The 23793-nt window shown below is 40.7% G+C and overlaps 1 protein-coding gene across 1 annotated transcript; it reads right to left on the bottom strand.

Moving 5' to 3' along the window:
* Positions 1-10847: 10847 nt before the first annotated feature.
* Positions 10848-23435, bottom strand: LOC118487381 (probable F-box protein At4g22030). The gene is made up of 2 exons (XM_035984183.1): positions 23146-23435; positions 10848-11788 (listed from the first exon to the last, which is right to left on the bottom strand). The coding sequence occupies exons 1-2, from the start codon at positions 23423-23425 to the stop codon at positions 10848-10850; spliced, it is 1221 nt and encodes a 406-aa protein (XP_035840076.1). The 5' UTR covers positions 23426-23435.
* Positions 23436-23793: the final 358 nt, after the last annotated feature.

Below are 23793 nucleotides of genomic sequence, written 5' to 3'. Positions count from 1 at the left end.
CAATCCTTCGATGGCCCAACCTTCGACACAGGACACATTACAACCATTTAACAACTGTTTGGCCAAGTCAAACCGGAGGATGGTTGACTTGGTCAAACTTACAAGACTAACAGGAACATCGTTTTACATCGTGACCGAACACAGACAAAGTACAGACACAAGTGCACCAACAAACTCCCCCTTGGCTGTAGCTTTGTCTCGATCTTTGATGGGTGCAGATTTGTCTCGATCTTGATCATCATTGATCTTCGTGTCTTCAAGACTCTGATGTCCTTTTAAGTCTTCAATGTCGGAGGATCTTTAAAATCTTCACGTTTTGAAAGTAGAGAGTGTATCAACAAACTACCCGTATCATGTAGGAAGTGTGTTGACAAACTCCCCCTTAACATAAGCTCCCCCTTGAGTTATGCTCGTGAATGACTTGATCTTCAAAGCTAAAGATCCTTGTGGTGTTGATGATGGTCAGCGGCAACTCGATCATCTTCATCATTTGAGTGCCTTCACGTCGTGTCTTCATTCCAAAGCTTGTCATCGACCATGTTCTCCTTGCCTTTAGAATCTGCACATGCAAGAAATCTAAACGCGTAATGAGAGCAACTGCCTGGAATATGGTTAGTATAAACAAATGACACACGAATGACCATGTCACAATCAAACACCGTCCGACAGTTTGAAAGTTTAATAAATTTGTCAATTTTAGTCTTTAACTTTCAAAACATGCAAATTTCGACCGTTTATGAAGATTTAGTCAATTCGGTTTTCGTTCAGGTTTCAGGTAACGAAGACTCGAGATCCAACATCGTACGATCGAAAATAAAATAGAAATAAAATCTTTTTGGCTTTTATAAAGTTTATATTAAAACACACCTAAAATCTTTTTGGTATTTGAATAAATTAAAAGACAACAATTTTAATATCCTTTGAGTGTTATCAAACGACATCACCGCTAATGTCGTGCTGATATGCACCAAACGACGAAACTGTTTAAAATAAAACAATAAAAGTTAAGCAGTAAATAAATATATGCAGACATTTTTTTTGCGAATTTCGAGGGTAAGAGAATCATATCAGTGTACGGTCATGCCAAAACGCTCTTGTTGTTCAATTAGTTAACATTAAGATAAGCATCCTATAACAATTTTCGGTATTGTTGTCCACTTAAGCTCAACTTATCAGATGTAATCATGGCGAGGGGATACGTTAAGGTATGATTTATACTTACCGACCGGTGTTCATCCACATCACGACACATTCCCGTATCAAAGTATGCACGAGGGTTCATCTTACCGGTGAGTATACCGATTATCATCTGTTTGACCGTATATGATGTGAGATTCTCACTTATTTTGATTTGAAAACAAGCCCTATGTGATATAATCACTTATTGATGAGGAACTTGATTTTCATATGCATGAGGGCACAAGAGCAAGTCCGTGAACAGGTCAGTACTTCCGTACAGCAGAGAGACGAACTTGACTCCCGGATAAATGTGATATTTTATCACTTATTTGATATGGACATGTGATTGTTTATCACTTATTGAGGTCGAATGCAGTATGTATTATGTAGACGTATGTATAGTATCATGGAAGATCTAGACTTGCGTCCCCGTTATTTTTCGGTAAAAGATACAACCATGATACCCAGATGATAAGCAACATAAAGACCGAATATCTCAGAACCTCGGCAATCCATCAAACGAAATTTCGGTACTAAGACCATATGCCAATGAATGGTTCCCACCTGGTCTTCAGTCGATTTAAGTTTATATCACCCTGCACACTTTAAAATGATTGTGAGCCTACCGATACATCTTATATAGAGCTGCTTATCGTTTTTCATTTAAGGTTTAAAGAGGTTTGGATAGACCACTGATGTACTATCATTTTCTCTTTTGCTCGCCAGGAAACTCATTTTTGTTTTTCTATTGTTTTTGTGTTTTTGAAAGTTTTCGATGTTTTTGGATTTTCAGATTTTTGGATTTACTCCCCCTAAAATCAATAAACTAAGATAAATTTTAAAACACATAGGTATTTACAAAAATGATTTTCCGATGTTGGTTTTACTCTTGCTTGACCTTAATGCCGTTTACCAATAATAAAAAGTCAAATCTCGATTTGTCAAATGCTTTGGTAAAAAGGTCGGCACGTTGGTCATCGGTGTGGACCTTAACAACATCGATTAGCCTTTTATCAAAGCAATCACGTATGAAGTGATATTTGATTTCGATGTGTTTGGTCTTTGAGTGCTGCACAGGATTTCTAGTGATCTGTAATGCAGCAGAATTATCAACGTAAATAGGAGTAGTTAGGAATTCAAAACCGTAGTCGCGTAATTGTTGTTGGATCCAAAGAACTTGGGAGCAACAACTCGAGGCAGCAATGTATTCAGCTTCGCATGTGGATGTAGCAACACAAGTCTGCTTCTTGCACTGCCATGTGACTAGGCGATTTCCTAAAAACTGACATCCAGCCGTTGTAGATTTGCCGTCGATTTTACATCCGCCAAAATCAGAATCACTGAAAGCGACCAATTCAAAGTTATTATCCCTAGGGTACCATAAACCGGTGTCAGGACAACCCTTCAAATAACGAAAAATCCTTTTTACAGCTGCAAGATGTGAGGCCTTCGGGTTGACTTGATATCTGGCAAGCAGGCACGTTGGGTACATTATGTCTAGCCTTGATGCTGTGAGGTACATAAGAGATCCGATCATTGCGCGATAATATGAGGGGCTAACAGCTTCACCCTTCAAGTCTGGAGTAATTCCGTGATTTGTCGGCAATGGGGTACCAATGGGCATTGCATCAGACATCTGGAACCGGTTCAAGATGTCACCAACATATTTAGTCTGATGGATGAATATCCCAGACTCAGTTTGTTGTACTTGTAGGCCCAAGAAGAAGGTCATTTCCCCCATAGCACTCATCTCGAATTTATCCTGCATAATGCGCTCGAAATTCCTACACAAGACATCATTAGTAGAACCAAAAATAATATCATCAACGTATACCTGTACCAGAAGAAGATCTCCATCTTGTTCTTTGATGAAAAGAGTACAGTCGATAAGACCTCTTCGAAAACCGTTCTCCAGCAGATAGTGAGATAAGGTTGCATACCAAGCTCGCAGTGCTTGATGAAGACCATAGAGAGCTTTGTTGAGCAACCAAACCCGATCGGGATGGATAGGATCTTCAAAACCTGGAGGCTGTTCGACGTATACCTCTTCTTCAACCACACCACGTAAGAATGCACTTTTCACGTCCATCTGATAAACCTTGAATCCTTTGAAGGACGCATAGGCTAGAAAGATTCGAATTGCTTCAAGACGTGCAACAGGTGCATACACTTCGTTGTAGTCGATCCCTTCAATCTGACGAAAACCTTGAACGACTAAACGTGCTTTGTTCCGGATAACAACTCCGCGGTCATCCTTTTTGCATTTAAACACCCAACGGGTACCAATCTTCTTGTATCCAGCAGGTTTCTCTACGAGTTTCCAGACACCCAGCTTCTGGAATTGTTGCAGTTCTTCCTGCATTGCTTCAACCCAAGAGTTATCTTTCAAGGCTTCTTTCCAAGTTCTTGGTTCTTCCTGTGAGACATAACACGCGAAAGACCAATCGTTTTGTTGCCCGGATTCTCGAATAGCTGCATACAGGCCTGCATTGTTGTTGTTTCGCAACATGTTTCTTGTTTGAATGCCACTTTGCACATTTCCAATGATGTTTTGTTGAGGATGGGTATTATGAATCCTTGTTTCTGGATTATCTGGAACTGGAATATTTATACCCAGGTTGTTGAGATTGAGATCAACAACTAAATCAATGCCCGGAATTGACGAAGAGGATGATGCAGTTGCTTCAGCTGTTCTATGGGTATCCACTGGAGGAGTACCCTCTGAAGTACCATGAACTGCTGTTGTTGGAGCTTCTTGATCTGCATCTAGAAATTCATCATCCTCTAAAGATTCGTTCAATTCGGCAGCATCGTGAAAATCCTCATTGTCGAGAGTATTATTGTTCACCGAAGATGGTTCTTGATTGACAAGAATTGGACGAACCACCGGTGAAACTGTTGCATTGTCACTCTTGAAAAACATCCTTGTCGCAGCACTTTCTTCAACGGCTTCAACATTGATCGAATTGAAAAAGTCATCGTACTCAAACATCCAAGGTTGACCAGGACATTTGACTGGCAAAGTGTGTCTTTGTACTCTGACCTCAGACCATTCCTCGACCCTTTTAGTCTCTAGATTCCAGACTCGTAAGTTAGGGGTGGCATACCCAAGAAAGTATCCATCAATTGCTTTTGCCCCAAACTTTCCATTAGGATCGATGATTGTACAAGGAGCTCCAAACGGTTCAAGATAAGACAAATCTGGTTTCCGTTTTTGAAGAAGCTTAAAGCAGGTCTTGTTGTGCCTTTTGACTGTAAGGACTCGGTTCAATGTATAACATGCAGAGGCCACAGCTTCAGTCCAGAATGGAATGGGCAACTGCGACTCTACCAACATAGTCCTAGCAGTCTCGATCAATGTGCGGTTCTTACGTTCAGCGACGCCATTCTGTTGAGGAGTATAAGCTGCACTAAACTCATGAATAATACCCTTTGAAGTGCAAAACTCCGCCATGGCATGATTTTTAAATTCAGTACCATTGTCGCTACGTATCCGCCTAACCTTCAACTTATACAAATTCTCAATCTGAATGATCAAGTTTTTGATAATGCCAAAGGTTTCACTCTTGTGTGCCATGAACGCCACCCAAGAAAATCTTGAATAATCATCAGTTATCACGAGGCAGTATTGATCACCCCGAATACTCTTGTGCTTGACAGGACCGAACAAATCCATGTGCAAACGTTCAAGAGGAACTGCCACCGTGTTGATCTTCTTTGTAGGGTGCTTCTTCTTCGTTTGTTTTCCCTTCTGGCACGAAACACAGACGTCTTGAAGATGGAAATTTTTGAGGGGAACACCATTCACCAATTCATTTGAAACCAAATGATTCATTTTGCGTAAGTGAATGTGACCCATTCGTCTGTGCCAAGAGATAGTGTTTTTTTCTGTGGCTTTGGAAACGAAACAAGTTGCTTGTGCAGACGTAGTAATAGCTTGGCTCATATCAAGGACGTACAAATCATTTATCCTTGGAGCTGACAAGAGAATCCATTCTTTTGGAATTTTGAAGCCGGGTTTCAGCACATAACATCCATTAGCATCAAAGTGTACTGAGAATTGCTTGTCACAAATTTGAGAAACACTAAGAAGATTGTGATCAAGTTGTTGCACAAAGTTGATCTTGTCAAAGCTGACAATCCCGTTGGATATCATTCCTTCACCCGTAATATAGCCACCCTTATCTCCAGCAAAAGCAACATAACCTCCTCTAATAGATTTGACGTCGTAGAGAAGCTTCATGTCGCCTGTCATGTGCCTGGATGCCCCACTATCAACAATCCAATGACTACTGATAGTTCCTCCTGGAACACCCTGCACATGAACTCAATCAATTAGTTGGAGATGGGGACCCAAGCCATTGTGGTCTTGGGTCTTCCATTTTCATCAATGACAATAACTTCTTGTCTTTGATGATTGGTGAATTGTGATGTTCCCCCTGATTCATTAACCGTTTTTGGTTTCCAGGTCTGCTTTGTTTTATCAGTGTTGTTCTTTAAAACTTTAACTTCATGATTGTCTGAAGTTTTTGAATTGTCTGGTTTTACAGAAACATATGTTTTGTTAACCACATCGGTTTTAATTGCCTTTTCAATTTTCTTGACCTGTTGGCGTTTCTGTTTCTTTTCCCTTTCTTTTACAAGGCGGGGATCTTGTTTTGCAGAAACAGTTTGCCTTCGGTCAGTTTGGTCACGGGGAACATCAACTTTTTCTTTTTGCTTATGAAGATATGGACAATTTCGAATTATATGTCCAATTGTTCCACACTCAAAACATGATCTTCGTTCAACAAACCCCGAAGTATCATGTGATCGTTTAGCCGATGATGTTGGACTTTGTGAACCCGAGGTACTAGGCTTTGAACTGGTTTGTGCATTTCTTTTTAGAACAGTAGCTTTCTTGACAAAATCTAAGTTAGATTTATTTTCAAACGTTTCAATTTTGTCCGTTCCTGTCGATTTCACAAAGTTTACATTCTTGTTTTTCTTCTGATTCGGCTTCTTTTGAGTTTGAGCCGGTGATTTTGCTTTTGGCTTGGTGTGATTTTGCTGTTTCTGCACTGCTGGTAATTTCTTGTTGCCAAATTGTTTTCGAATTTCGGCCTTTGGAATAGGAGGACACTGTGTAACTGTAACACGTGGTCCTGACTTTCCCAAAAACTTACTAGTCGAATTCTCAAAGACTTTACTGATTAAGGATTGATTAACATTCTTAATAGGAAAATCTTTGTCTGAATAAATTTTATCATCACCAATAAGAGTGTACAGCAAATTCACACTCTCCAACTCCTTTTCAGACGAGGACTCGATTGCAACAGTCTTAGCGGGTTTTGCAGGTGGATCACATAGAATGTGATTCTCGAGAGGTATGTCCTCATTTTTAACTACCGCATCAGACTTTGCTGAATCAGTATCATCAGATTCATCATCAGAAGAATCAGCATCCTCAATCACAACTGGAGGATCCTGATTCTGTTCAGCAGTTACAAATGTATCTGCTGACACATCTGAATCTGAGGATACTTCTTTCTGGTATCCGAGTCCTGCTGCAAACTCTTTCACATCTAGAGGCACAGATGGTTCAAAGAACACTCTGTCCTCTTCATCCGGCATGGCATCATAATTATGTCTCACTGGTGGCGGACAATTCTTATAGCCTATGCACGTGACGTCCCTTTTCTCCTTTTGGACATCAATGATGTGATCCAACACATAGCTAGAACTCAAATAACCATCTAACTTGAGTTGGATTGCCTCACTTTCCGTTTTTACACAAGCCATCTCTTTTTGCATTGTCTCAAGGCGAGATATATATAAATTAATGTCAGTTTGTTTTCTGGAAACCATTTTAGTTAACTCGGTTTTATCTTTCTTTAACTTTTCAATTACCGATTTAAACTCCTTTTCATGGTTTTCATAAAACATATTGGCTTCAGTGCATTTGGAAAGGTCCACAGTCAATTTCTGATTGTGAATAAAAGTCACATCATACTTTTCTTGCAAAGCTTCATGCTTACTTTGCAAGTCACACAAATTCTCATTCACTGTAGTATGTTTGTCTTGCAAGTCAAACAAACTAGCTTGTAAAGCATCATGTTTGCCTTGCAACTCAGACATACTTTTCTCTACATCAGCACATCTAGCATGCAATCTATCACATTCATCACAATTATCAACAGTGGGTTCATCGACACATACCTGACTTGATGAACTGTCGACATTAGCCATAAAGGCTGAATGGAGAGAAGACGAAGTATAAGCAGCTTGATCCACCAGAATAGATCTTCTTTGAGTTTCTGCTGCAGTTTCCCCCAAAAGTTCATCAATATCTGCATCGATTGCTGCATTTGATGTCTCACCCACATGATCATCGCCCGAACTTGAGGATTCTTCATCTGAACTCCTGCTATAACCCGAAGAGTCTTCATCCTCAGAAGATTCACCACCATTGGCGGAAGATTCTCCACCACTGGTGTGAACTACATCCTTCACAACTTGAGCAAAACATGCTGTTCCATCGGGAGCATCAACACCCAACTGGATTGACCAGTCACAACCTTCATCCACCTGAACCGCAAGTGCCCGGTTGGTTTGGTTGTTGACGGGCACCAATGTAGCGCTCATTGTTTCTGTTCTGGTTCTGCTGGTTGCCTTGGTTTCTGAAGGGGTTTTGGTTCCCGTGCTGTGCTGGCTTTGTACATTCCCTTTTAAAGTGACACCGTTCACCATAGTTGAAGCACTTCACTGCCTGTTTATCGAACCCATACTTGGTGTCTCTCTTACTCTCCAAGCTGGTTCTGCCAGTACTTTCCATCCAATCCTTTGCCCTTCTCACAGCACTAGCAAAGGCCCACTTGATATCCATCAAGTCCATCTCTTCTTTATCAATCTGCCGATAATCTTCTTGTGTCAGATTAATGTTGCCAATCTGACCTTCAATTAATCCACAGTACGCGCTCACTACAGTGTTAAGCAGCTCCATGTGTTCCTTTGCTACTTCTACACTGACTTTAGAGAAGCTTGAAGTGTCGAGCTGTACTGTACTTGGCTTTGATTGCTGACCAGCAGATGATGTTCCTCCATAACACGCACGTTGTTGTTGAGCAGGAGGAGGAGGTGGTGGTTGTATTGGATTTCCATACATGTCTGTGGTGGGAGGTGGCTTAACAGGAACTTGCACTGGATTGCCATACATATCCGTGCTTGTGACAAACGCCGTTTGTAGTGGAGCATGTGGACCGGTTCTTGCAGACGAAGTACTGGAAGTTCCATAATACATTTCTGGATTTTGTGGCAATGGAACTCTCTTCGCCTTTAATGTTTCCTCCTGATCCTTATTTTCCAAAAGCTGCACGAAGTCGTTGATATTTGTAGTTCTCAACACTCCGTTATACTTCAGGATTTCCAAGAAACTGCTCCATTGGGGAGGCAAAGCATCAGCAAACTTCTTCACCACTTCTGCTTGAGTTATTGCTACACCAAAATTATTCAACTCAGTAAGCAAATGATAAAACCGGCTTGTCATGTCTCCCAAAGACTCCTTATCCATGCATGTGAAACAGTCGAATTCTTTCTTGAGCAGATCATGACGCAATTGACGTGTTGCTTCATTCCCTACTCCTCTGGTTTTCAATCCGTCCCACAACTTCTTAGTTGTCTTGAAACTGACAAAAGTAGTGGTAGATATCCTTGCTTAACGCCTGAGTGAGAATGGCGTATGCTTTCTTTTCCAGATCATACGTTTTCTTTTGATCTTCAGGAAGATCGGCAAATGTAGCAGTGTCTGAAGCAGCAACCTCTATAGCTTGATCAAAATCAGTAGTGAAACGTATCCGCAGTTCGGTGTTTTGACCAAGAACGTTTGTACGGAATCTGTCAACCCAGCCCGGATATTCATTTAGATGCATCAACTTTGGAGGACGATTCAAACTTCCGGTTTCGCTTTCGCTCAATAAAATACTTTGGATGCTCGGAGTTTGATTCGATACTAATGCCCATTGACTTGAAGATATGGCATTTGCTTGTGAAGATGTAGACACTGGAGACTCGGCCCATGAAGGTGATAAACTTGTACACGTGTACTTTCCACTATCTGGAGCCGGTGTACCCCACCATGAGGGAATGGAACCCGAACTTGTATATTTTCCACTGTCGGGAGCCGGAGTTCCCCACCAACTCGGATTCATGTTTGAACAGAAAAATGAATTCTTATATAACTATCTTCGAAAGATAACAGCAGCCGAAGGATTCCTGATCAAAAGACAAGCTAACACGAACTTGTTAAGTTAAAACAGACAAGACTTGAAAGATCAACACCTTGTTCGAAGGATCAACACTTGTTCGAAGGATCAACAGTGTTCGAAAGATCACTGTTGAATTTCGAACGATTGATTTCGAAAGATTCAAAAATTCGAAAGATTCACAATTTGAAAAATCCTTATCTTTCGAATATATATCCTTATCTCTCGAATAGATACCTTTCGAATAGATTCCTTGATCGAAGGATAAGACTCTGATTTCGAAGGATGGGTCGAAAGATGTATATCTATCGAAGCTTCCTTGATCGAAAGATGATCTTTCGATGTCGAATGATATCCTTCGAATACTCCTGACACACTGACACTGATATGACAGGTTGGTGAAAAGGTGATGGGTTGGTGAAGTCAACTTTCGGCAAAAGAGTATGGACAGACCATGCCTTTTCTACCAACTATGATTTTGAAATAAAATATTCCCAAAAAGGAAAACCTTATCCAGAAAATCCGGTCACCGGAACCCACCGGAATTATGGCCGGAAATCACCAAATATCTTAAAAACAAGTTTTAAGTTACCCAACCCGCCTTTGAACACACCCGAAAGGTCTAGAACACGTTTTTATGTTTAAAAATGCAAGAAAACCACCAAAAACGGGTACTAAACCACGTGTCCAAACACACCAAGACTTGAACAAACCCGGTTTTAAACAAGGTAAAGAGCCTTAGCTCTGATACCACTTGTAGGTCCCTCTCGGAGGATGAGGTTCAACCTTAACCTTGCTATACTAACACACTAGCAAGTGCGGAATCCAAGCTAGTATGCAAACCGGGGTTAAACAAGCACAAACACAAACACACAAAGATTCACCGATTAACACCACTTGTATTAATGCGAATGAAAGGTTCCGGTTACAAGCACAATGTTTACAAATCGGTTTTGCAAACCCTCTAGTGTGTGTGTGTGTTCCTGGACAGAATGCTCTCAATATCTTTCTATCTCTCTGTGTGCATCTTACTATCTTGAACACACTGCATGGGTATATATATACCCAGCACAGCAGGTCTGGTCGAAGGATCATGCAGAATGACCGAAAGATCATCTGTCGATTACAAAGCCATCGAAGGATCCACATATACTTCGAAGGATGGCATATCCTTCGAAGTCCATCTGTATTCTACGTGGTATATCTTTCGAGCTCATCGAAGGATAGAAACAATCCTTCGATGGCCCAACCTTCGACACAGGACACATTACAACCATTTAACAACTGTTTGGCCAAGTCAAACCGGAGGATGGTTGACTTGGTCAAACTTACAAGACTAACAGGAACATCGTTTTACATCGTGACCGAACACAGACAAAGTACAGACACAAGTGCACCAACATAAACTATAATATAATTTGAAAAAGACTAGAAAAGCTTGCTTCCAAACTCTTCAACATCTTTCCCTTTTCTTGAAGATGAAGCTGCAAAATCTCTTAGTTCAGATAAGCTTCTTCCAAGCTGCAATGCCACCTTCATCTCAAACACTTCACCATTCTCTCTCTTCCCAACATCTCTTTCCTTCAAGTTTGATTCTATAGATTCTTGCATCATCTTAAAGAAACCAGCATTGCCTCTATACATCTCAAACACCATCCCAACTTGCCCACCATGTTGTATAGTATTTACAACACTTGCCATTGCACCCCCCATGACCCCAAGCACCATGGCCCAAGAACTTTGAGGAGCAGATGCAAGAAAGGCCGAACCAATGGCTCCTAAGCCGGTTAGTAGAGGGCCAGCTATGGCTAAACCTTTGTTTAGTTTCAAGGCCTTTTCACCTAACCTTATATATTCATCTTTATCTTTAACCTCCAAAACCTTAATGATCTTTGTCATCTCTTCTTCAAGTTCCACACTCCAACCATTTTTGTCGTTACGACGTTTGGAAGTTGTTGGTTTTTCGGGCCACCAAACCGTTGGTTCCACTTTGGCTGGAAACTTGACACCATGTAGAGGAAGAGGATAGGCTCTATCTAAAGCCAATACTTTCTCCATTGCATCATTAACATCACTAAGAGAAGGTTTGCTTATTGCAATCTTTGTCTTGATTTCGCTTTCAAGTTGCTTGAACAACCTTGCTGCATTTCTTTGTTCTTCAACCAGTTGAGATGGTTGGATCCTGTTCATGATCATCAACATGCCTGTGGCTGCCAAATACAAGAAACTTGATGAAAGCTTAAGGGTTTCCAAGGGTGCACCAGGTACACTAGTTATGGCAGATGCAATGCCAGCCATGGTTGCTGCTGAAAGAGTCATGGTGTTGATAGATGTTAACAGAAGGCTGTTCCAGTTGTTTCTGTAGGTCCCTTTTTCACGGAGGATAACGAACCTAAACCTTGTTATACAAACCTACTAGCGAGTGCGGAATCCCAGCTAGCAAGCAAACCGAGTTAGTAGCAAGTAGAGAAACAAACACACAAGTTCACCGATTAACACAACTTGTATTAATGCAATGAGGGTTCGGTTACAAGCTCAATGTTTACAGAAATGTTCTATAAACTCTCAAAGTGTGTGAGTGTTTCGGACAGGATGCTCTCTGCTGTGTGTCTCTCTGTGTGACTTTTCTGTGTGCATCCATCTTAAACTCAACACTGCATGGGTATATATATACCCAGCCTAGCATGCCTGATCGAAGGATCTGATAGATGGTCCGAAGGATCATCTATCGAAGACCAAGTATTCGAAAGATCATCAAGGACCTCGAAAGATTACCTTTCAAGGTCTATGATTCGAACCATATCTTTCGATGAGGTCGAAGGATCCACATTATCCTTCGACCTCTTATCCTTCGACACAGTACATCTTTCAACTGTTGACTAAGTCAAACCAGGAGGACGGTTGACTTTGTCAACTTACAGGACTGACAAGGACATCGTTTACATACAGACCGAATACAGACAAAGTACAGACACAAGTGCACCAACAAACTCCCCCTTGGCTGTAGCTTTGTCTTTATCTTCTATAGATGTAGACTCGTCTCGAACTTCGACGGTCTTGGGTCTTCGAGTTCTCAAAAACTCTGATGTCCTTTCAAGTCTTCAAAGTCGGAGGATCTTCAAAGTCTTCACGTCTTGAAAGCAGAGAGTGTATCAACAAACTACCCGTATCATGTAGGAAGTGTGTTGACAAACTCCCCCTTAACATAAGCTCCCCCTTGAGTTATGCTCGTGAAAAGACTTTATCTTTATGAAGTGAGATCCTTGTGGTGTTGATGATGGCCAGCGGCAACTCGATCATCTTCATCAGTTGAGTGCCTTCACGTCATGTCTTGATTCCAGAGCTTGTCATCGACCATGTTCTCCTAGCCTTTAGAATCTGCACATGCAAGAAATCTAAACGCGTAATGAGAACAACTGCTTGGAATATAGTTAGCATAAACAAATGACACAGGAATGACCATGTCATAATCAAACACCGTCCGACAGTTTGAAAGTTTAATAAATTTATCAATTTTAAATTCTAACTTTCAAAACATGCAAATTTTTGACCGTTTATGAAGATTTAGTCAGTTCGGTTTTCAGTCAGGTTTCAGGTAACGAAGATTTGAGCTCCAACATCGTACGATCGAAAATAAAGCAGAAATAAAATCTTTTTGGCTTTTGAAAAGTTTATATTAAAACACACCTAAAATCTTTTTGGTATTTTTGAAATTAAAAGACAACAATTTAAAATCCTTTGAGTGTTATCAAACGACATCACCGCTAATGTCGTGCTGATATGCACCAAACGACGAAACTGTTTAAAAGAAAAACAATAAAAGTTAAGCAGTAAATAAATATATACAAACATTCTTTTTGCGAGTTTCGAGGGTAAGAGAATCATATCAGTGTACGGTCATGCCAAAACACTCTTGTTGTTCAGTTAGTTAACATTAAGATAAGCATCCTATAACAATTATCGGTATTGTTGTCCACTTAAGCTCAACTTATCAGATGTAATCATGTTTAGAGGATACGTTAAGGTATGATTTATACTTACCGACCGGTGTTCATCCACATCACGACACATTCCCGTATCAAGGTATGCACGAGAGTTCATCTTACCGGTGAGTATACCGATTATCATCTGTTTGACCGTATAAATTGTGAGATACTCACTTATTTTGATTTGAAAACAAGTCCTATGTGATATAATCACTTATTGATGAGGAACTTGATTTTCGTATGCATGAGGGCACAGGTGCAAGTCCGTGAACAGGTCAGTACTTCCGTACAGCAGAGAGACGAACTTGACACCCGGATAAATGTGATATTTTATCACTTATTTGATATGGACATGTGATAGTTTATCACTTATTGAGGTCGAATGCAGTATGTATTATGTACACGTATGTATAGTATCATGGAAGATCTAGACTTGCGTCCCCGTTATTTTTCGGTAAAAGATACAACCATGATACCCAGATGATAAGCAGCATAAAGACCGAATATCTCAGAACCTCGGCAATCTATCAAACGAAATTTCGGTACTAAGACCATATGCCAATGAATGGTTCCCACCTGGTCTTCAGTCGATTAAGATTTATATCACCCTGCACACTTTAAAATGATTGTGAGCCTACCGATACATCTTATATAGAGCTGCTTATCGTTTTTCATTTAATGTTTAAAGAGGTATGGATAGACCACTGATGTACTATCATTTTCTCTTTTGCTCGCCAGGAAACTCATTTTTGTTTTTCTATTGTTTTTGTGTTTTTGAAATTTTTCGATGTTTTTGGATTTTCAGATTTTTGGATTTACTCCCCCTAAAATCAATAAACTAAGACAAATTTAAAACACAAAGGTATTTACAAAAATGATTTTCCGATGTTGGTTTTACTCTTGCTTGACCTTAATGCCGTTTACCAATAATAAGAAATCAAATCTAGATTTGTCAAAAGCTTTTGTAAATAAGTCGGCACGTTGGTCATCGGTGTGGACCTTAACAACATCGATTAGCCTTTTCTCAAAGCAATCACGTATGAAGTGATATTTGATTTCGATGTGTTTGGTCTTTGAATGCTGCACAGGATTTTTAGTGATATCTAAAGCAGCAGAATTATCAACGTAAATAGGAGTAGTTAGGAATTCAAAACCGTAGTCCCGCATTTGTTGTTGAATCCAAAGAACTTGGGAGCAACAACTTGAGGCAGCAATGTATTCAGCTTCGCATGTTGATGTAGCTACACACGTCTGCTTCTTGCACTGCCATGTGACTAGGCGATTTCCTAAGAACTGACATCCAGCCGTTGTGGATTTACCGTCGATTTTGCATCCGCCAAAATCAGAATCACTGAAAGCTACCAATTCAAAGTTATTATCCCTAGGATACCACAGACCGGTGTCAGGGTACGCCTTCAAATAACGAAAAATCCTTTTAACAGCAGCAAGATGTGAGGCCTTCGGGTTAACTTGATATCTGGCAAGCAGGCATGTTGGGTACATTATGTCTGGCCTTGATGCTGTGAGGTACATAAGAGATCCAATCATAGCGCGGTAGTTTGAAGGGCTAACAGCTTCTCCCTTCAAGTCTGGAGTAATTCCGTGATTAGTTGGCAATGGGGTACCAATGGGCGTTGCATCAGACATCTGGAACCGGCTCAAGATGTCACCAACATATTTAGTCTGATGGATGAATATCCCAGACTCTGTTTGTTGAACTTGTAGGCCCAAGAAGAAAGTCATTTCCCCCATAGCACTCATCTCGAATTTATCCTGCATAATGCGCTCGAATTCCCTACACAAGACATCATTAGTAGAACCAAAAATAATATCATCAACGTATACCTGTACCAGAAGAAGATCTCCATCTTGTTCTTTGATGAAAAGAGTACAGTCGATAAGACCTCTACGAAAACCGTTCTCCAGCAGAAAGTGAGATAAGGTTGCATACCAAGCTCGCGGTGCTTGATGAAGACCATAAAGAGCTTTGTTTAGCAACCAAACCCGATCGGGATGGATAGGATCTTCAAAACCTGGAGGCTGTTCGACGTACACCTCTTCTTCAACCACACCATGTAAGAATGCACTTTTCACGTCCATCTGATAGACCTTGAATCCTTTGAAGGACGCATAGGCTAGAAAGATTCGAATTGCTTCGAGACGTGCCACTGGTGCATAGACTTCGTTGTAGTCGATCCCTTCAATCTGACGAAAACCTTGAACGACTAAACGAGCTTTGTTTCGGATAACAACTCCGCGGTCATCCTTTTTGCATTTGAAAACCCAACGGGTACCAATCTTCTTGTATCCAGCAGGTTTCTCTACTAGTTTCCAGACACCCAGCTTCTGGAATTGTTGCAGTTCTTCCTGCATTGCTTCAACCCAAGCATTATCTTTCAAGGCTTCTTTCCACGTTCTTGGTTCTTCCTGTGAGACATAACACGCGAAGGACCAGTTGTTTTGTTGCCCGGATTCTCGAATAGCTGCATACAAGCCTGCATTGTTGTTGTTTCGCAACATGTTTCTTGTTTGAACGCCACTTTGCACATTTCCAATGATGTTTTGTTGAGGATGGGTATTATGAATCCTTGTTTCTGGATTATCTGGAACTGGAACATTTATACCCAGATTGTTGAGGTTAAGATCAACAACCAATTCAAGACCCGGAATTGACGAAGAGGATGATGCAGTAGCCTCAGCTGTTCTATGGGCATCTACTGGAGGAGTACCCTCTGAAGTACCATGAACTGCTGTTGTAGGAGCTTCCTGATCTGCATCTAGAAATTCACCATCCTCTGAAGATTCGTTCAATTCGTTTGCATCATGAAAATCCTCATTGTTGAGAGTATTATTGTTCACCGAAGAAGATGGTTCTTGATTAACAAGAATTGGACGAACCACCGGTGAAACTGTTGCATTGTCACTCTCGAAAAACATCCTAGCCGCAGCATTTTCTTCAACGGCTTCAACATTGATCGAATTGAAAAAGTCATCATACTCAAACATCCAAGGTTGACCCGGATTTTTGACTGGCAAGGTATGTCTTTGTACTCTGACCTCAGACCATTCCTCGACCCTTTTAGTCTCTAGATTCCAGACTCGTGAGTTAGGGGTGGCATACCCAAGAAAGTATCCATCAATTGCTCTTGCCCCAAACTTTCCATTAGGATCGATGATTGTGCATGGAGCTCCAAACGGTTCTAGATAAGACAAATCTGGTTTCCGTTTTTGAAGAAGCTCAAAGCAGGTCTTGTTGTGTCTTTTGACTGTAAGGACTCTGTTCAATGTGTAACATGCAGAGGCCACAGCTTCAGTCCAGAATGGAATGGGCAACTGTGACTCTACCAACATTGTCCTAGCAGTCTCGATCAATGTGCGGTTCTTACGTTCAGCGACACCATTCTGTTGAGGAGTATAAGCTGCACTAAACTCATGAAGAATACCCTTTGAAGTGCAGAACTCCGTCATGGAATGATTTTTAAATTCAGTACCATTGTCGCTACGTATCCGCCTAACCTTCAACTTATACAAATTCTCAATCTGAATGATTAAGTTTTTGATAATACCAAAGGTTTCACTCTTGTGTGCCATGAACGCAACCCAAGAAAATCGTGAATAATCATCAGTAACCACGAGGCAGTATTGATCACCCCGAATACTCTTGTGCTTGACAGGACCGAACAAATCCATGTGCAAACGTTCAAGAGGAACTGCCACTGTGTTGATCTTCTTTGTAGGGTGCTTCTTCTTTGTTTGTTTTCCTTTCTGGCACGAAACACATACGTCTTGAAGATGGAAATTTTTGAGGGGAACACCATTCACCAATTCATTTGAAACCAAATGATTCATTTTGCGTAAGTGAATGTGACCCATTCGTCTGTGCCAAGAGATAGTGTCTTTTTCTGTGGCTTTGGAAACGAAACAAGTTGCTTGTGCAGACGTAGTAATAGCCTGGCTCATGTCAAGGACGTACAAATCATTTATCCTTGGAGCCGACAAGAGAATCCATTCTTTTGGAATTTTGAAGCCGGGTTTCAGCACATAACATCCATTAGCATCAAAGTGTACTGAAAATTTCTTGTCACAAATTTGAGAAACACTAAGAAGATTGTGATCAAGTTGTTGCACAAAATTGATCTTGTCAAAGCTGACAATCCCGTTAGATATCATTCCTTCACCCGTTATATATCCACCCTTATCTCCAGCAAAAGCAACATAACCTCCTCTAATAGATTTAACGTCGTAGAGAAGCTTTATGTCGCCTGTCATGTGCCTGGATGCCCCACTATCAACAATCCAGTGACTACTGATAGTTCCTCCTGAAGCACCCTGCACATGAACTCAAATGAATTAGTTGGAGATGGGGACCCAAGCCATTGTGGTCTTGGGTCTTCCATTTTCATCAATGACAATAACTTCTTGTCTTTGATGGTTGGTGAATTGTGATGGTCCCCCTGATTCAGTAACCGATTTAGGTTTCCATGTCTGTTTTGTTTTACCAGTATCTTTCTTTAAAATTTTAACTTCTTGATTGTTTGAAATTGTAGAAGTTTCTGGTTTTACAGCAACAGATTGTTTTTGAACCACATCAGTTTTAATTGCTTTTTCAATTTTCTTGACCTGTTGCCTTTTCTGTTTCTTTTCCCTTTCTTTTACAAGTCGGGGATCTTGTTTTGTGGAAACAGTTGGCTTATGGTCAGTTTTGCCACGGGGATCATCAACCTTTCCTTTTTGTTTATGAAGATATGGACAATTACGAATAATATGTCCAATGGTTCCACATTCAAAACATGATCTTCGTTCTACAAACCCCGAAGAATCATGTGATCGTCTAGCCGATGATGTTGAACTTTGTGAACCCGAGGTACTAGGTTTTGAACTGCTTGGTTCATTTCTTTTCTCGACAATAGCTTTCTTGACAAAATCTAAGTTAGATTGATTTTCAAACTTTTCAATTTTGTCCGTTCCCGTCGATTTCACAAAGTTAACCTTTTTCTTCTTCTTTTGGTTCGGCTTCTTGTTAGCTTGAGCCGGTGTTTTACCTTTGGGTTTGGTGTGATTTTGCTGTGTTGGCACTGTTGGTAATTTCTTGTTACCAAATTGTTTTCGAATTTCAGCCTTTGGAATAGGAGGACACTGTGTAACTGTAACTTTAGGTCCTGCCTTTCCCAAGAACTTACTCGTCGAATTCTCAAAGACTTTGCAGATTAAGGATTGATTAACATTCTTAATGGGAAAATCTTTGTCTGAGTAAATTTTATCATCACCAACTAGAGTGTACAGCAAATTCACACTCTCCGGCTCTTCTGCAGATGAGGACTCAGTTGCAATAGTCTTAGCGGGTTGTACAGGAGGATCACATAGAATGTGATTCTCAAGAGGTATGTCCTCATTTTTGACTACCGCATCAGACTTTGCTGGGACAGTATCATCAGATTCATCATCAGACGAATCAGCATCCTCAATCACAACTGGAGGATCTTGATTCTGTTCAGCACTCACAAATGTATCTGCTGACACATCTGAATCTGAGGATACTTCCTTTTGGTATCCGAGTCCTGCAGCAAACTCCTTAACATCTAGAGGCACAGAAGGTTCAAAGAATACCCTGTCCTCTTCATCAGGCATGGCGTCATAATTATGTCTCACTGGTGGTGGACACTTCTTGTAGCCTATGCATATGACATCTCTCTTTTCCTTCTGAACATCAATGATGTGATCTAACACATAGCTAGAGCTCAAATAACTGTCTAGCTTGAGTTGGATCGCATCACTTTCGGTTTTCACACAAGCCATCTCTTTTTGCATTGTTTCAAGACGAGAGATATACAAATTAATGTCCGTCTGTTTTCTTGAAACCATTTTTGTCAATTCAGTTTTATCTTTCTTTAATGTTTCAATCATTGACTTAAATTCTTTTTCATGGTTTTCATGAAACATGTTGGCTTCTGTGCATTTTGAGAGATCCACAGTCAATTTCTGATTGTGGAGAAAGGTCACATCATATTTTTCTTGCAAAGCGTCATGCTTACTTTGCAAGTCACTCAAATTCTCATTCACAGTAGTATGTTTGTCTTGCAAGTCAAACAAACTAGCTTGTAAAGCATCATGTTTGCCTTGCAACTCAGACATACTTTTCTCCATTTCAGCACATCTAGCATGCAACCTAGCACATTCATCACAATTAACAGCAGTGGGTTCATCGACACATACCTGACTTGATGAACCTTCGACATTAGCCATAAAGGCTGAATGGAGAGAAGATGAAGTATAAGCAGCTTGATCCACCAGAATAGATCTTCTTTGAGTTTCTGCTGCAGCTTCCTCCAAAAGTTCATCAATATCTGCATCGATTGCTGCATTTGATGTCTCACCCATATGATCATCACCAGAATTGGATGATTCTTCATCAGCACTCCTGCTATAACCAGAAGAGTCTTCATCTTCAGACGATTCACCACCACTGGCAGAAGATTCTCTACCACTGGTGTGAACTAACTCTTTCACAATTTGAGCAAAACATGCTGTTCCATCAGGAGCATCACCACCCAACTGGATTGACCAGTCACAACCTTCATCCACCTGAACTGCAAGTGCTCGGTTGGTTTGGTTATTTGCAGGCACCAATGAACGCTCAGTGTTTCTGTTCTGATTCTGCTGGTTGCCTCGGTTTCTGAAGGGATTTTGATTCCCGTGCTGTGCTGGCTTTGTACATTCCCTTTTAAAGTGGCCCCGTTCACCACAGTTGAAGCACTTAACAGCCTGCTTATCGAACCCATACTTGGTGTCTCGCTTACTTTCCAAGCTGGTTCTGCCAGTACTTTCCATCCAATCCTTTGCTCTTCTCACAGCACTCGCAAAGGCCCACTTGATATCCATCAAGTCCATCTCTTCCTTATCAATCTGCTTGTAATCTTCTTGTGTCAGATTAATGTTTCCAATCTGACCTTCTATCAACCCACAGTACGCGCTCACTACAGTGTTAAGTAGCTCCATGTGTTCCTTAGCTACTTCTACACTGACTTTAGAGAAGCTTGAAGTGTCAAGCTGTACTGTATTTGGCTTTGATTGTTGACCTGCAGCAGATGATGTTCCTCCATAACACGCATATTGTGGTTGTTGAGCAGGAGGAGGAGGAGGTGGTTGTATTGGATTTCCATACAGATCTGTGGTTGGAGGCGGCTTTACAGGAACTTGCACTGGATTGCCATACATATCCGTGCTTGTGACAAACGCCGTTTGAAGTGGAGCATGTGAACCGGCTTTTGCAGATGAAGAAGTGGAGGTGCCATAATACATCTCTGGATTCTGTGGCACTGCAACTCTCTTTGCCTTCAACGTTTCTTCCTGATCCTTGTTCTCCAGAAGCTGCACGAAATCGTTGATATTTGTAGTTTTCAACGTTCCGTTGTACTTCAAGATTTCCAGGAAGTTATTCCATTGAGGAGGCAATGCATCGGCAAACTTCTTTACCACCTCTGTTGGAGTCGTTGTGACTTCAAAGTTGGTCAGCTCAGTAAGTAGGTGATAGAAACGGCTTGTCATATCTCCCAAGGACTCCTTATCCATACATGTGAAGCCATCGAATTCTTTCTTCAGTAGATCTCGTCGTAGTTGACGTGTGGCTTCATTACCTACTCCTCTTGTCTTCAATGCATCCCACAGCTTCTTCGTAGTCTTGAAACTGACGAACTGATGATAAATATCCTTGCTCAGTGCTTGAGTGAGAATAGCGTATGCTTTCTTTTCTAAGTCATACGTCTTCTTTTGATCATCAGGAAGATCGGCAAATGTAGCTGTCGAAGAAGCAGCAACCTCGATAGATTGATCGAATTCCGTAGTGAACCGCAACCACAACTCTGTATTTTGACCAAGAATGTATGTATGGAAACGATCAACCCATCCCGGATATTCATTAAGATGCATCAACTTTGGAGGCCTGTTCAAACTTCCGGTTTCACTTTCGCTTAGTAGAAGACTTTGAATACTCGGAGTTTGATTTGAAACAAACGCCCATTGACCAGCTGGAGTGGCATTTGTTTGTGAGGATGTAGATACCGGAGATTCGGCCCATGATGGAGATTGACTGGTATTCATGTATTTTCCACTGTCTGGAGCCGGATTTCCCCACCAACTCGGATTCATCTTTGACAAGAAAAATAAATTCTATGTCCAAGTCACGAAAGATGATGAGCACCCGAAAGATCACACACAGTCGAAGGACCCTAGTTCGAAAGATCTTAAAAGAAAACAGAAACTTGTTAGCAATAAACAGACCACACTTCGAAAGATCAAATCTTGTTCGAAGGATCAACAGTGCTCGAAAGATCACTGTTGAATCTCGAACAATGATTTCGAAAGATTCAAGAACTCGAAGGATTCTCCTTTGAAAGATCCTTATCTTTCGAGTTAAATATCCTTATCTTTCGTATAGCTGACTTTCGAAAGATCACACTTGTTCGAATGATCAACAGTGTTCGAAGGATCACTGTTGACTTTCGAGCACTGGCTTCGAAAGATTCAAAATCTCGAAAGATTCACACTTGAAAGATCCTTATCTTTCGAGATAAATCCCTATCTTTCGGACACTTATCTTTCGAAAAGATTCCTTTATCGAAAGATATGTTTCAGACTTCGAAGGATGGGTCGAAGGATGATGATCTTTCGAGCCTTCCTTGATCGAAAGATGGTCTTTCGAAGTCGAAAGATATCTTTCGAGAGATTCTGACACAACTGACGTTGATGTGATAGGTTGGTGAAAAAGGTGATGGGTTGGTGAAGTACTTTCGGCAGAAAGGTATGTTCTGCACACAGATCTTCACCAACTTTTTGACTTTCAAAAAGTTTACCCAAATAAGCAAACCTTATCCTCAACCAGTCACCGGAGATATGATCGGAAAAGTGGCCGGAAAATACAAAGTTTCACAAAACAAATTTTATGTTTACCCAAACCGACCCTGAACACTCCCGAAAGGTTTAGAAGCCGTTTTTATGCAGAAAACTACCAAAAACGGGTGCTAAACCAAGTGTCCAAACACACCAAAGAACTTGAAAAACCCGGTTTTAAACAAGGTAAAGAGCCAAGCTCTGATACCACTTGTAGGTCCCTTTTTCACGGAGGATAACGAACCTAAACCTTGTTATACAAACCTACTAGCGAGTGCGGAATCCCAGCTAGCAAGCAAACCGAGTTAGTAGCAAGTAGAGAAACAAACACACAAGTTCACCGATTAACACAACTTGTATTAATGCAATGAGGGTTCGGTTACAAGCTCAATGTTTACAGAAATGTTCTATAAACTCTCAAAGTGTGTGAGTGTTTCGGACAGGATGCTCTCTGCTGTGTGTCTCTCTGTGTGACTTTTCTGTGTGCATCCATCTTAAACTCAACACTGCATGGGTATATATATACCCAGCCTAGCATGCCTGATCGAAGGATCTGATAGATGGTCCGAAGGATCATCTATCGAAGACCAAGTATTCGAAAGATCATCAAGGACCTCGAAAGATTACCTTTCAAGGTCTATGATTCGAACCATATCTTTCGATGAGGTCGAAGGATCCACATTATCCTTCGACCTCTTATCCTTCGACACAGTACATCTTTCAACTGTTGACTAAGTCAAACCAGGAGGACGGTTGACTTTGTCAACTTACAGGACTGACAAGGACATCGTTTACATACAGACCGAATACAGACAAAGTACAGACACAAGTGCACCAACAGTTTCTTTGCTCACCAATGTTTTTATGCATCTCCACACGATCAGAAACAGCCTCTAGAATCATGTAAAGCTTCTCCATGATCACTTCATGATCTGGATGCACATTAGGGTTTGATGTATTGGGTGTGATTCTTGAAAATTTATGCATTTCTTGTACCATGCTTATGTTTGATGCTATATTTGGGGTGAAGATATCAAGATTAGCGGTGCTAATCTTGGGCAAATGGATAGAAGCCCTTGTGATGAGTCTATGAGAAGATGAAGAGGGTGAAGAAGTAGATGTTTTTGTGCACATAAAGCTTGAAGCTTGAATAATGGCTGCCATATGTACGTCTATGCAATTCTTTGTTCCTACGAGGTTATGAATTCTGGTTACAAAAAAAACAAGAAGTATATTTTATGATCTGGGAATGTGTTTTGTTGTGTTTTTTGAAACGGTTAGAGAGATCTATGTGTTTATATAGAGGTGGAAGTAAGAATTGGAGTGGTCAAAATATTCAAACTTTGAATAAATGATGCGTTGACATCAGACTATTTGTCTGGACTGCTCCTTAACCTGCGCTAGTTTGACTCGACCATATTTTAGTTTTACCGAAAATTATGTAAACTTTGCCAATTCAATTTATTTTCCGGAAAATTTGGGCACAAGCTTTTGAATTGTGA

Source organism: Helianthus annuus, chromosome 15 (genome assembly GCF_002127325.2).
Source record: "Helianthus annuus cultivar XRQ/B chromosome 15, HanXRQr2.0-SUNRISE, whole genome shotgun sequence".
NCBI classification, from domain to species: domain Eukaryota; kingdom Viridiplantae; phylum Streptophyta; class Magnoliopsida; order Asterales; family Asteraceae; genus Helianthus; species Helianthus annuus.
Note: the sequence above shows the minus strand (reverse complement) of the source record. Positions and strands in the feature narration are given on the sequence as shown.